The sequence below is a fragment of the Mustela nivalis genome (assembly GCF_964662115.1).
Source record: "Mustela nivalis genome assembly, chromosome: 4".
In the NCBI taxonomy this organism is placed as follows: Eukaryota; Metazoa; Chordata; class Mammalia; order Carnivora; family Mustelidae; genus Mustela; species Mustela nivalis.
The window spans coordinates 22781576-22796255 of NC_139023.1; the positions used below are offsets into that span (position 1 = coordinate 22781576).

Consider the following 14680-nt stretch of genomic DNA (forward strand, 5'->3'; position numbering starts at 1 on the left):
TAGGGGCACCTGTGTGGCTCAGTGGGTTAAAGCCTCTGCCTTCGGCTCAGGTCATGATCTCAGGGTCCTGGGATCGAGTCCCACATCGGGCCTCTGCTCAGCAGGGAGCCTGCTTCCCTTCCTCTCTCTCTCTGCCTGCCTGTCTGCCTACTTGTGATCTCTGTCTGTCAAATAAATGTATAAAATATAAATAAATAAGTAAGTAAATAAATAAATAAAATATTAAATAAAATAAATTTTAAATAAAGTATTTAAAATGTTAAATATTTTGATAAACCAAGACTTTAAATCATCTCTTTGAATTAAAATTTAAATTGTCCATTGGGGCTGCTTCTAGCTTTTATTGAAAGAAACCATTTAAAAATCTTGATTCACATGGAAATTTTCTATGGTCAAGTAAAGAGATTGGCAGATCCTCTCCCTAATAGAAAGTAATTATAAAGCTGGAGAAAATTGACAAAGGCAACTACTCAACACTTCAGAAATCAACCAAAATTCTACAACTATCTAAAAGTGTTTGTTTTTAAAAACTGTTATTTTTTGCATAAAAATGGAACTCGTGGCATTCTAGACTAAGCTGCTCTCCCTACCTCCTCCAGCACAGTCAATACAGACTTTCCCATCAGGGCCTCCTGCTCAAAAGGGCATTTATTCAGTTTGGAATGGTAGGTTATGTCCATGCCCCAAAGCACTCTTTGTGGAAATGATATTGATATAGGCCGGCATGGAAGGCTAAAATCTCCACTGGTTTGAGGTTGTGGTCATAGGGAGGGAAAGCACATTCTAGCTAAGGCTGCATTTGTGCATCAGACCAGAGGTTCCAAGTACATTCCTGGCTGGCCTTGAGGGTATGTGCATGTATTTTAGAGATACAAAAAGACCCATGGAAAATAGAAGCTGAATTAGGCTTGAAAATGGCCTAAACTTTGAGTTCACACAAATCCATCTCTCTGGCCAGTCTGGTCCAATCGCTGCTCCACTACTGAGCTCTGCAGACACAGCGTGACTCGTAGGAAGTAAGAGCTAAAAATGAAAAAAAGAATATATGTTTAAGGGTCACCTGGGTGGCCTCAGGGGGTTAAGCATCTGCTTTTGGCTCAGGTTATAATCTCAGGGTCCTGGGATGGAGCCCCACATTGGGCTCCTTGCTCAGCAGGGAGTCTGCTCCCCACCCTCCCCACCCTGCTCGTGTTCTCGCTCTCTCAAATGAATTTAGAAAAAAAATACATATTTAAAAGGACAATTGAGTGATGACAGTGGCCACCCATCACCAAGAAGACAGATTTTACAGATTTAAACAAGGCTTGGGGCGCCTGGGTGGCTCAGTGGGTTAAGCCTCTGCCTTCGGCCCAGGTCATGGTCTCAGGGACCTGGGATGGAGCCCCGCATCGGGCTCCCTGCTCAGCAGGGAGCCTGCTTCCCTTCCTCTCTCTCTCTGCCTGCCTGTCTGCCTACTTGTGATCTCTGTCTGTCAAATAAATGTATAAAATGTTTAAAAAAAATAAAAAATAAAAAATAAACAAGGCTAGTTAGTAACAAGCAAAAAAGCAACAAAAACATAATGATAAAATGGTCAGTACATCGAGAAGTATGTTGTATCAAGAAGATGTAACAATAATAAATGTATATCCACCGAGAAATGAGGTTCCAAATACATGAAGCAAAATGGACAGGGTTGAAATGAGAAGTAGGCAACCCAATAGTTTGAAATTTTAATACCCCACTTTTAACAATTGAATGAAAAACTAGACAGAAATCAGAACATATAATATAGAAGACTTGAACAACATTATCAACCGAATTCCATTTACACAACACGACATCCAATAAATGCAGAATATTCATTCTTTGCGAGCACATTGAACATTTTCTAGGATAGATTCTATTCTCAAACCACAAAACGAATTTTGGTAAATTTAAAATAGAACCAAGTGGTATTCATTCCAGGAATGCATATTTGGTTTAAGTCCAAAAATCACTGATAATTATGCTTTTTGTTCATTATCTATGTGGTATATATTAACAGATGCAGAAGTATTTGGCAAAGTCCAACACTTGTGATAGAGAAAAAATCCTTAAATAGGAATAAGACTTTCCCCAATATGATGAAAGGCATCTGCAGAAAACCACAGCTAACATCCTATTTGGTGAAAGACCACATGCTTTCCCCCTAACATTGGGAACAAGCCAAGGTTGTTTCCTTTTGTCCTCTCTCTCCATCATTACTCTGGTGGTTCCAGGCGGTGTGATAAGGGAAAAACAAAAAACAAAAAGCCAACACATTACTGATAGAAATTAAAGAGCTCAATAAATGAAGAGACATTAAATGTTTATGGATTGAAACCTCAATATTGTCAAGATCTATACATTAAACATGGTTCCTGTCAAAATCCTAGTGGACTTTTTGGGGTAGAAATTGATAAACTGATCCAGAATTTTCTATGGAAATGCAAACACTAGTCCTAATCTGTTCAGTGGACTACTCAGCAGTAAAAAGTCTCAGAGTCTGAGTGTTTGTGCCTCCCCCAAACATTTGTTAAAATACTGATGAACAATGTATTATACTGTGAGGAGGTGTGGCCCTTGGGGGTTCTTTGGTCACGAGGGTGGAACCCTCATGAAAAGAATTAGTACTTTTGGAAAAGAAACCCTACAGAGCTCCCTAGCCCCTTCCACCATGTGAGCCTACAACAACTTGACAGTCTGTAACCTTGAAAGAGGGCTTTTACCAGAACCCAACCATGCTGGCACCCTGATCTTGGACTTAAAGCCTCAGAACTGAGAATTAAGTTTCTGTTGTTTGTCACCTATTTAGTCTGTGGTAATTTTGTTGTATCAGCCTGAACTGAGACAAAAAGGGAGTTCATAAATACATAGGTGCATCACAGAATTTTTTTTTTAATTTTATTTATTTATTTGACAGACAGAGATCACAAGTAGGCAGAGAGGCAGGCAGAGAGAGAAGGGGAAACAGGCTCCCCGCTGAGCAGGGAGCCTGATGTGGGGCTCCATCCCTGGACCCTGAGAGCATGACCTGAGCTGAAGGCAAGAGGCTTTAACCCACTGAGCCACCCAGGCGCCCCATCACAGAGTATATATATGGAGTGAAAGAAGTCCGATCCAAACAGAATACATGATGTTTGATTCCATTTTCATAAAATTCTAGAAAATGCCAGCTGATCATTAGAAGATAGATCAGTGGTTGTCTGGAAAAGGGGTCCAGTCAAAGGGGAGAATTTCAACGGTAAAGTAGGTAATTTTAGGGCTGAAGAATATATTAATTATTTGGATTATGGTGGTAGTTCACGGATGTATCTCTGTATCTGTATCTCAGTTTATAATGGATGCTTTAAATATGCTTATTCTATGTCAGTTACACCTTACTAATGCTGTTTTTAAAGATCTTCATATTGTTTAGGAACATTTTTTTTAATCCTTTATGTACTTTTTTCTACATAGAGATAATGGAAAGGAAATATGAACTGATTTTATTTTTTAAAAAAGTCCTTTTTATGTTTAAGACATCTTGTCTAAACTATCCAATGAAGCATAACTAATATTTTTCTTAAGTTTTTTGCTAAAGCAAAACTGATACCCCATTAAGAAGGGAATGCTGCTTCAGTAGATTTCCAAAATGATTTATACACACGGCCTTAATTTCCATGTGGGTGCCTGGTGTTAAGCTTTGAACTAATTATTACGGTATTTACTTTTTTAAAGAAGTAAAGGGAAATAAATTACCTCTAATGTATTCACAGGCAACACCAACTTTGCTTAGAAGATTTGGATCTCAGCTTATCAAGTCAACCGTTTTATCAGCCAGTACTTCTCTTCGAGTATTAGCCCTTGGCGGTGAAGCGTTTCCATTATTGACTGTTCTCAAAAGCTGGAGAGGAGTAGACAATAAAACACAAATATTTAATATTTATGGTATCACAGAGGTATCAAGTTGGGCAACTTTTTACAGGATCCCAGAGAAGTTCCTTAATTCTACTTTAAAGTAAGGGTTTCAATTACTAAATAGATTAGAGAGAAACTGCATTTTTCCAATATCTTAACATTATTATTTTTAATGTTTTTGATAGGCACTGCAGTAATAATTTTGGAAGCATTATTTTATCTAGAATTTTTATTTTAAAAATATTTTTTAGAGAGAGTGAGGATGGAGGATGGGAAGGGAGAGAATTTTTTTTTTTTAAGATTTTATTTATTTGGGAGAGCGAGCAAGAGGGAGCGAGCGTAAGGGGTGGGGGCAGAGGCAGAGCAAGAGGGATAAACAGGCTCCCACGGAGCAGGGAGCCCAATGCGGGGCTTAGTCCTAGGACCGTGGGATTATGACCTGAGCTGAAGGCAGATGCTTAACCCACTGAACCACCCAGGTGCCCTGGGAGAGAGAGAATCTTAAGCAGGCTCCATGCCCAGCACAGAGCCTAATTTCACAACCCTAGATCATGACCTGAGCCATAATAAGAGTCAGTTGCTTACCAACTGAGCAACCTGGGTGCCTGTTTTATCTAGAATTTTAAGATGGGAATCCAGAGCCTTTCTTATAACTGGTGCTGCAGATCTGTTATAACTTTTTTGTGACTAAACAAATAAATAACCTATAATAACCTTTCCACCTAACCTTTTGCTGTTGGCCATCTTTGAATTATAGCATAACCAAAACTTTTTCTCTTTATTTGGCATGATGTGATTTAAATACATTGGAAAATTTTCTATTCAAATGAGAAATTTAAATGTGATTTGGGTTATTGTGTTTTCGTAGATGTGAATTGCCGGTACCACTGGGATTTCCACTGCTTGGAACAGTAGTTGAAGTCAGAGATACTAATGGTTTCACAATTCAAGAGGGCCATGGCCAAGTATTTTTAGGTGATTTTTACGTTTGTTGATTGGGAATATCTTCTTTTTTTTTTCCAAGAAAAATATCTGATATGTTAATTTTATTCTATTCTTTTCAGTGATGATAATTTTTAATTTCATTCTCACAGTCATGAAACAGTTAATGTGTTACCATAGTTATTTCAGGTAACAATATTTGATACCCTTAGAGAAGATATAAAAGTAATTGAGAAATTGCAAGTTGGACCTTTATATTTATAGCCAAAATTCTCTATAATCGGTTTTTTTTTTTTAAGGTTTTTATGTATTTATTTGACAGAGAGAGAGACACACAGTGAGAGAAGGAACACAAGCAGGGAGAGTGGGAGAGGGAGAAGCAGGCTTCCCACTGAGCAGGGAGCCTGATGCAGGGCTTGATCCCAGGACCCAAGGATCATGACCTGAGCCAAAGGCGCCTAACGACTGAGCCACCCAGATATCCCTAAATCAGTATTCCAAGAATTTTTTTTTTTTTAAGATTATTTATTTGAGAGAAAGAGAGTGAGAGAGAGCATGAGAGGGGAGAGGGCCAGAAGGAGAGGCAGACTCCCTGCCGCTCGAGCGGGGAGCCCAGTGCGGGACTCAATCCCGGAACTCCAGGATCATGACTGCCAAAAGCAGTTGCTTAACCAATGGAGCCACCCAGGCACCCCTCTAAGAATTTTTTTTAATCACTTATATTTTTTAGAAATAAATCTTGTTTTATTCCTTTATTTTACTGAGGTTATTGTATTTACTTTTACCAGGTGACATTTAAAAGTGTGCTGCCCCTTTTTCATACAGATATTCAAAATGTGAAACTTAGTAACTGAACTTTTGAAGATGTTCTTGATTTGATGGTTTCTTTATATATTTTCCATGGGTTTATTATTATTATTATTATTATTATTATTATTATTACATTGGTGTTTATATCTTGTGAAGGTGGCAGAAAGAGAGTATGTTTTCTTGATGATGAAACAACAGTACCTCTTGGCACAATGCGAGCCACAGGAGATTTGGTGATGGTGAAAGATGGAGAGATGTTTTTCTTGGGACGAAAGGACAGTCAGATCAAACGACATGGCAAACGTCTTAACATTGAACTTGTGCAACAGGTAGAATCCTTTAAATATTAAGTCTCTACTAACAGATGTAGGTTTTAGAGGTAGCCACCACCAGTATTCTGTGCCAGCATTCTCTGTTCATGTTATTTAAACCTAAGATTTTGGTATTAGTAATGAGTTACAGTAATAGGTGTGGGTTATTCAGTGTGCCCTTATTCTCAGCATGAAGAGAGAGTTGTTTTTTGTTTTAAAGATTTTATTTAATTTATTTGACAGAGATCACAAGTAGGCAGAGAAGCAGGCAGAGAGGGAGGGGGAAGCAGGCTCCCTGCTGAGCCCAATGTGGGGCTCGATCCCAGGACCCTGGGATCATGACCTGAGCCAAAGGCAGAGGCTTTACCCCACTGAGCCACTCAGGCGCCCCAGAAGAGTTATATTTTAAATAAGGGACAGAATGGATTTTGATGACTGTGAAAATAATGGTTTACTTTGCTGTGAGAGTGATTATTTTAAAAACATGAAGAACCTAGTGTGCTGGTAATAGCAGTAGTAGCAGTCAGTTTTTTTTTTTTCATTAAGTCTCTAGCTATTTTACAATTTTATTTGACTGTTGATTTCAGACATGAGAAGTTTGAGCATTTAGGAAGTTTGCTTTTAAATGTCTTCTGACAGATTGGGGTAATCTCTCTCATAGGTTGCTGAAGGACTTCAGCAAGTGGAGTCTTGTGCAGTTACCTGGTATAATCAGGAAAAATTAATTCTGTTCGTGGTGTCCAAAAATGATTTCGTAAAGGAATACATCTTTAAAGAACTGCAGAAACATCTTCCAAGTCATGCAATCCCGGATGAACTCTTGTTGATTGAATCTCTACCATTTACATCTCATGGTAAAATCATTGGAAGCAGATTTGTTTTGGTGCTAAATAAATACTAATTCATAACTACTTTAAAGGCCTTTAAAATCCTTATTATTCTAAGTAATATTAGCATATATTGTGGTAGACCTCTGTTAAGGACTTTGTAGAAGTAACTCATCTTATCTCTAGAAAATCCTGTGAGTGGATAGTGTCATTCCCATTTACAGATATGGAAAATAAGGCTTAAAAGAGGTTAAGTAATTTTCACAAAATTACAGTGCTGGTTAATGGTAGAGTTGAAATTCTATCTAAGACTTTTTGATTTCAAACATTTGTCTTTAATGATCATATTGTTTTCCCAGTTTCATCTTTACTTAATATTTACATCAAAATACAGTAGTTGTTCAGTTAGTAGGATCATTTTATAACTCATATTAGCTCTTCCTTTCTTACCACCCGTTACATTTTTGGTAGTGTGGAGCTATTTTCTTTAGAATTGATTATCTTTTACAAACTGTTGTATAAAATTTCAAAGTCTTTCATTGAAAAATGTGTGGATTCTTAAGACTAATGAAGATAGGGTCTGAACTGAAATTTTTAAACAATTTCTCTTTTTAGGTAAAATTGATGTCTTGGAGTTAAACAAGATATATTTAAACTATTTAAACTTGAAATCTGAGTGCAAACTCAATGGAAAAGAGGAACTCTGGGAAAAATTACAGTATTTTTGGAAGGTACAACTTTTAAGATACAAGTTTGTTATTTTATAAAGAGGTCATGCTTTATCTTTTGGACTATTAACATCCTAATACAGCTGATAAACTTTTCTGAGAATGTTATTAATGCCCAAATGTTAAATAATATAACATTGTTTATTCAATTTGTATTAAAATAGGGATTAGTTTCTCTAAAATTAAGCTCCTCATGAAGAAATTTATTTTTTTAAAGATTTATTTATTTAGGGACGCCTGGGTGGCTCAGTTGGTTAAGCAGCTGCCTTCGGCTCAGGTCAAGATCCCAGCGTCCTGGGATCGAGTCCCACATCGGGCTCCTTGCTCAGCGGGGAGCCTGCTTCTCCCTCTGCCTCTGCCTGCCATTCTGTCTGCCTGTGCTCGCTCTCTCCCCTTCTCTCTCTCTGATAAATAAATAAAATCTTTAAAAAAAAAAAAAAAGATTTATTTATTTATTTGACAGAGATCACAAGTAGGCAGAGAGGCAGGCAGAGAGGGGTGGGGGGAAGCAGGCTCCCTGCTAAGCAGAGAGCCTGGCGCAGGGCTCAATCCCAGGAAACTGGAATCATGACCTGAGCTGCAGGAAGAGGCTTTAACCCACTGAGCCAACCAGGCATCCCCCCACCCCCCCATAAAGAAATTATTTAGAAGTGAGGTAGACAGGGCCACCTGGGTGGCTTAGTTGGTTAAGCATCTGCCTTTGGCTCAGATCATGTCCTGGGATTGAGTCCCACAACAGGCTTTCTGCTTAGCGGGAAGCTTGCTTCTCCCTCTGCCTGCTTTCTCGCTCTCCGACAAATAAGTAAAAATCTTTAAAACAACAAGACAAAAAAAGAAGGAAGGTAGACATAAAAAGCACGGGTAGACAAGACCCATCTTGATATAACTTTTCTCCGGTGGGGCAGTGGATTGCAGTGCTTGTCAGAATTGAGAAAAATGGCCAAATCTTGCTATACTGCAGTCTGGTATAAGGGCTTAATGTCATTATTCCCGAGGAACTTGCAGTAACAACATGTATGGTTTCTGCTTAATGGAATTTGAATATACAGACCTCCCTCAACTTAGGATGAGGTTACATCTGGATAAACCCATTTTAAGTTGAAAATTTCATAGTCAAAATGCATTTAATACACCTACCGAACATCATAGCTTAGTCTAGCCTGCCTTAAATGTGCTCAGAACACTTATATTAGCTTACAGTTGGGCAAAAACATCTGACACAAAGCCTATTTTATAATAAATTGTTGGATATGTCAGGTAATTTATTGAGTACTGTACTGTAAGTGAAAAACAGAAGGGTTGTGTGGGTACAGATGGTCACAAGTGTATCAGTTGTTTACTCTTGTGGAGTAAACCTGGGAGCTGTGGCTTGCAGTCCCCCGCCCCCAGCATCATGAGCTAATGAGTGTTGCTGGACTGGGAAGAGATCAGAATTTGAAGTACAGTTTCTGTTGGATGCATATTGTTTTCACACCATTGTGAAGTTAAAAAATCTTAAGGGGTACCTGGGTGGCTTAGTCAGTTAAGCATCTGACTCTTGATTTAGGCTCAGGTCTTGATCTCAGGGTCATCAGTTCAAGCCCTGCATTGAGGTCCACACTGGGTGTGGAGCCTACTTAAACAAAAAAGCAAAACAACAGCTTAAGTCAAATCATTGCTAAGCTGGGGACTATTTGTATATATAGAAATATGTATAGTAAACATTTTTAAAAGTTTATTTTGAAATATGTGTATATTAAACCATAGGTCAGTACAGTTTTTCTTAGATAAAATGTGGAACTTTCTTGAAGGGTTCTGAAAAGAGGATGTAATTGTATACTCTTGCCTGAAAATAAAGGATATCTTGATAAAAAGTCTCACTTCATTCTTAGATTCTTGAAACACAGTTTTGATTTAGTGAAGCAAATGAATATAAATATTGTTCCCATGTTATAGAAATATCAGATTTTAATATTTTGTGGAGTTTATAATTAGTAAATATTATTTTTATAATTCCACTTGCTATTTTATGAGTAGGAAAAGTGCTCTAAAGGAAAATGTAACTTGTAGATTTAGAGTGAGTTTGTGACAAAATTGGTAGACTAGTGATCGTCTTCTTTACTACTTTAAAATCTAATTATTAAAAATACTATTTTGTGTGTCTTTTGTTCACATCATTAATGTTAAGTCCTATGCACTATATAGTATCTATAAATTCGTTGAATTGTTTTGGTTTTAGGCCTTTACTTCACTGTATTTCTCCCTTTTCTCATCTGTAGTCGATTCTGAATCTCTCAGAAGATCCTTTGAAGGTTCCCGATGAGTCACTCTTCTTAAACAGTGGTGGAGATTCCTTAAAGTCCGTACGGTTCCTCAATGAGATTGAGAAACTAGTTGGCACATCAGTGCCTGGGCTTCTGGAGATTATTCTAAGCAGTTCCATTTTAGAGATTTACAATCACGTCCTTCAGACAGTGTTTCCAGATGAAGATCTGGAATTCAGCAAGAATCATGCCACGAAAAGAAAATTCAGCGACAGTAACCAAGAAGAAACCAGTGGAAAATCTTTACATCAGAAATCTGTCATGACATTAAGTTGTGACAATGAACTAACTGCTTTTACTGCAGTGAGCAGAGGGAGTCAGATTTTGTCACTGAATACGAAGTCTTTCACTAGGTTAGGGCTTTGCTCTTCAGCCCATTCTTCTGATTTAATTTCACCGACTAATACTCAAAATGTAAAAAGCTTAAGTCCTCCTGCTTGTCTTGGGAAGTCACAAGATTCATCCTGTGTTGCAGAAGTTTCTGAAGCAGGAACAGGTGTGGCAGCGGCCAAGAAAATGGAGCTGCGCGTGAGATGGAGGTCAGACACCGGCAAATGTGTGGATGCTTCCCCGCTGGTCGTAATCCCTGCTGTCGAGAAGCCCTCCCCAACCGTGTACGTGGGCTCGCATTCTCACAGAATGGCGGCCCTTGACCTTCACTCTGGCAAGGTGAAGTGGGAGCAGATTTTGGGAGACCGAATTGAATCCTCAGCATGTGTATCTAGGTGTGGAAACTTCATTGTAGTGGGTAAGTTTCTGAATCGGAGGTTTATAGAGTTGAACTTAATTACCATATGATAACGCTGGTGTGCGCTAGGTAAATTTAAAAACTTATGTATGGTGGGTTTGTGGTGGTTAAAGAATAATCATCACCCACGTGCTAGTTCACAGTGTGGGCCTTGGGTCTTAGTCCCCGGATTTGAACCTAGCGCTAAAACTCCTCTCAGCTCTGTGAACTCTGACAAGTTGCTGAACCTCTTGGGACCACACGTGTTCTCCCGAGCATATGGGTATAATAAATAAAGCATGTTGCATCGTAAATTGTCCCAAAACTTAATGGTTTAGAGTAACAAACACCTCCCGGTTTCTGAGTCAGAAAGGAGCAGCTTAGGGAGCCTGGGTGGCTCCGTGGGTTAAGCCTCTGCCTTCGGCTCAGGTCATGATCTCAGGGTCCTGGGATCAAGTCCCACATTGGGCTCTCTGCTCGGCGGGGCGCCTGCTTCCCTTCCTCTCCCTCTCTCTGCCTGCCTCTCTGCCTACTTGTGATCTGTCTGTCAAATAAATAAATAAAATCTTTAAAAAAAAAAAAGCCGCTTAGCTGGAAGTCCTGGTTCAGGATTTCCCATGTGGCTGCGGTCAAATGAAAGCTTGACTTGGGCTGGAAAATCTGCTTCCGGGACAGCTGACTCCCGCTGCTGCCAGCAGAAGGCTTCAGTTCGAGCTGATGCTTGACCAGGACTTTCCAGTCTCTTGTCACATGGGCCCCTCTAGGCCACCTGAGCACCCTCACAGCCTGGCAGCTCACTTCCGCCAGAGTGAGTGCTCCCAGAGGTGGGGGCAGGACGGAGGGGAGGGAAGGGGAGGACTTTATGACTTAGTCTCCCAAGTTGCATACTCGCACTTTTTTTCTGTTTGTTAGAAGCACATCGTTAAGCCTGGCCTGTACTCAAGGGGAGGGGAATTTAGGCTCCAGCTCTTGAAGGAAGAGTATCAGAGAATTTGTGGACAGATTTTAAAACCACTACAATCATCATAGAGCTTTTTTTTTTTTTTTTACGTTTCTTATTTTAATTCCAGTGTGGGTAACAGGGTTACATTAGTTTCAGGTGTGCAATGGAGTGACTCAACAATGCTGTGCATTGTCAGTGCTTGTCATGACCAGTATCCTCCTTAATCCCCACCACCTGTTTCACCTCCCCCCACCCCCCCCCCGCCCCCCCATAACCATCTGTTTGTTCTCTAGAGCTAAGGGTCTGATTCTTGGTTTGTCTCCCTACTCCCCTTGCTCATGTTTCTTAAATTCCACATACAACATAGAGCTTTTGAGAAGATGAAGTGAGATAATTGCTTATGAATCCCTCGGAGCCTTGTTAGGTAGAGACCCGTGAAGTGTGGGCTCCCAGCTGCGGTTCAGTTTCATTAAGGTTATAGGTGGCTTGTACTTGACTAAGAATACGGGGTCCCGGTGGAATGCCTCCCCGTCCGTCTGCCATTCTCTTGACTCCCTGCACTACATTAAGCTTTCCTTTATCTGCTTGTCGAGTCTTGTGGGAAGTGCTTTGGAGTATGTCTCCCTGCTCGTGGTATCCTAGCTGGGATGTTTGATCCTTCCCTCTCGTCCACGTACATTTTGAAACCTCTGCTCCAGGAAACTTGGGGCGGTACCTGTGCGTGAGCACGTGTCATTCCCGTCCTGAAAGCTCAGGGAGGTGACTGTTGGCAGCCCAAGGGTCAAGGCTTGTGGCACATGGTGGTCAGTTAGACTTTTTTTTTTTTTTCTTTTTAGAGTTTGTTTATTTGAGAGGGAGAGAGAGCACGAGCAGGGGGCGGGGCAGAGGGAGATGCAGGCTCTGTGCTGAGCAGGGAGCCCAGTGTAGGGCTCGATCCCAGGACCCTGAGCTGAAGTTAGACGCTTAACTGACTGAGCCACCCAGGTGCTCCAACATTTTTAAATTAAGAAAGAATTTACATGCACTAAAACTTACCCTCGTTATAGCTCTGTTTTGACAGATGTGTAGTGTCATGTAAGCGCTCGCACAATCACAAGTCCATTACTTGGAAGATTCTCTGTCACTTTGTAGTGGTCCCTCCTCCTACTCAACGCTGGGCAGCCACTGATCTGTTTTCTGTCCCTTTAGTTTTGCTTTTTTTGGTTTTTGCTTTGGAGTCTGGCTTCTTTTCCTTACATGTGCTTGGGATTCGTCCATATTGTTGCATATATCAGCAGACTTGTTCTTTTTTTTTGAGAGAGAGAGAGAGCCTGTGTGAGCGGGGCTGGGGATGGGGTAAAGAGGCAGACGCAGGGCTCAGCCTCCCAGCCCTGAGATCATGGCCGGGGCGGAAATCAAGAGTGGGAGCTTCACTGAGCACCCGGCGCCCCAAGAGGTTTATTTTACTGCTGTGCGTATTCTGTTGTGTGAATGTACCGTAGTTTGTCCATCGACATGTGGGCTATTTCCAGTTTTTTTCCCCACAGTTTTTGATAATTATGAGTAAGACTGCTGTACGCATTTGTGAACGGGATCTTGTGTGAATGTAAGTTTTTATTTCACTTGGGTCAATACCTAGGAGGTGAAGATTATACAGTAAGTGTAGCTTTTTTTTTTTAAAGATTTTATTTATTTATTTGACAGAGATTACAAGTAGGCAGAGAGGCAGGCAGAGAGAGAGTGGGGAAACAGACTCCCCGCTGAGCAGAGAGCCTGATGTGGGGCTCGATCCCAGGACCCTGAGATCACGACCTGAGCCGAAGGCAGAGGATTTAACTCACTGAGCTACCCAGGCGTCCCTTAGTTTTAACTTTGTAAAAAATGGCCAAAATATTTTCCAAGTTGACTGAACCACTTTGCATTCCTACCATTGATATAAGAGAGGTTGCTGTTCCCCGTTGCTAACACCTGGTATGGTGAATTTGAAAATTTTTTTATTTTAGCCACTCAAATTGTTATGTTGTGGTCTTTCATTGTGGTTTTAATTTGCATTTCTTTAATGACTAATGATGTTGTGTTTCTTTTTATAAACTTAATTGCCATCTGTGTATCCTTTATGACCTGTCTCTTCAGATCTTTTGCCCAGTTTTTTTTTTTTTGCTTATTTTCATACTGGGTTCTGAGAATATTATGTATTCTGGATACAAGTCCCTTATCAGATTCATGTTTTACATATTTTCTCCTAGTCTGTGGCTTGTTTTCCCTTTTATTCGTTCACATTATGTCTTTTGAAGAGAAGTTCTTAATTTTAATGAAGTCCAGTTGATCATTTATTTTGTTCTGGGTCATGCTTTTTGATGTCCTAGCCAAAAAATTTTTGCCTAACCCAAGGTCACAAAGATTTCCTTCTGGAAATGAACTGAACTGAAAGAAATGTTTCATTACCCAGCTGAGTCGTGCGGTACTGCACTGTGTAGGACGCTTCCCTTCGCGCGAACATCACTGAGCAGGCCACTGCCTTGCTACTAAGTAGTAGCTGCGCGAAAGAAGACGGCACCATCGCTATTCCGAAACGGCCTCAAGTGAGCCCCAAGGGAGTAGGTGATGCACATAGGCAGAGCCAAGTAGAAAAGCCAAAGGCAACTTCCCTTGAGTTAGATGCACTGCAGGGAACTTGAACGATCTTCTCCTTGTAGGTTTTGAGCACCCCCACGTCCCCCTGGGTTACTCTGGCTGCACCAGGTCGGGACTCTTGCCCTGTCTCCTCATTCACGCAGCGGGTTGGGAGAAGCAGTTTGCTGGAGTGACGCGCCCGGGCCTGGAGCTTGACTTGTTGGCTTCAAGTCCTGGCTCTGCCACATGTCAGCTCATAGTTTTACCCTAGTAACGTGAGCTCTTGGCGCTTCCTTTTGGTCATCTGTAAAATGCGATATCATAGCACTTGCCTCATTGGGAGGATTCCATGGATTAATAGATGTAAAGTTCCGAGAACACTTCACCAGGTCAACGCTCAGTAAATGCTGGCTGTTGTGAATGTTCGCATTTCTTGAATAATGTGCGCCGGTACCTACCCAGGTTATCCTGATTATCACACTAACCCTGGAGCGGAGGTGTCCACGTGCCGCAGAAAATAACTGAGGCTCAGCAGTGCTGGGTCATTTGGCCAGGGATGGCCTTGAAGAGATTTGATCCCGGGTCTGTCGAAGCCTC

General features: G+C 40.7%; 1 protein-coding gene across 5 annotated transcripts in view; it reads left to right on the plus strand.

The window, feature by feature from the left end:
* AASDH (aminoadipate-semialdehyde dehydrogenase) overlaps positions 1-14680 on the plus strand; it is a 43854-nt gene that overhangs the window by 17185 nt on the left and 11989 nt on the right. For all 5 annotated transcript variants that reach the window (XM_082728644.1, XM_082728646.1, XM_082728643.1 and 2 more), the window contains 6 exons: positions 3759-4000; positions 4769-4875; positions 5809-5981; positions 6625-6817; positions 7406-7521; positions 9777-10569. In XM_082728644.1, the coding sequence (XP_082584770.1) occupies positions 3759-4000; positions 4769-4875; positions 5809-5981; positions 6625-6817; positions 7406-7521; positions 9777-10569 (1624 nt within the window). The remainder of the gene's footprint in view (positions 1-3758; positions 4001-4768; positions 4876-5808; positions 5982-6624; positions 6818-7405; positions 7522-9776; positions 10570-14680) is intronic.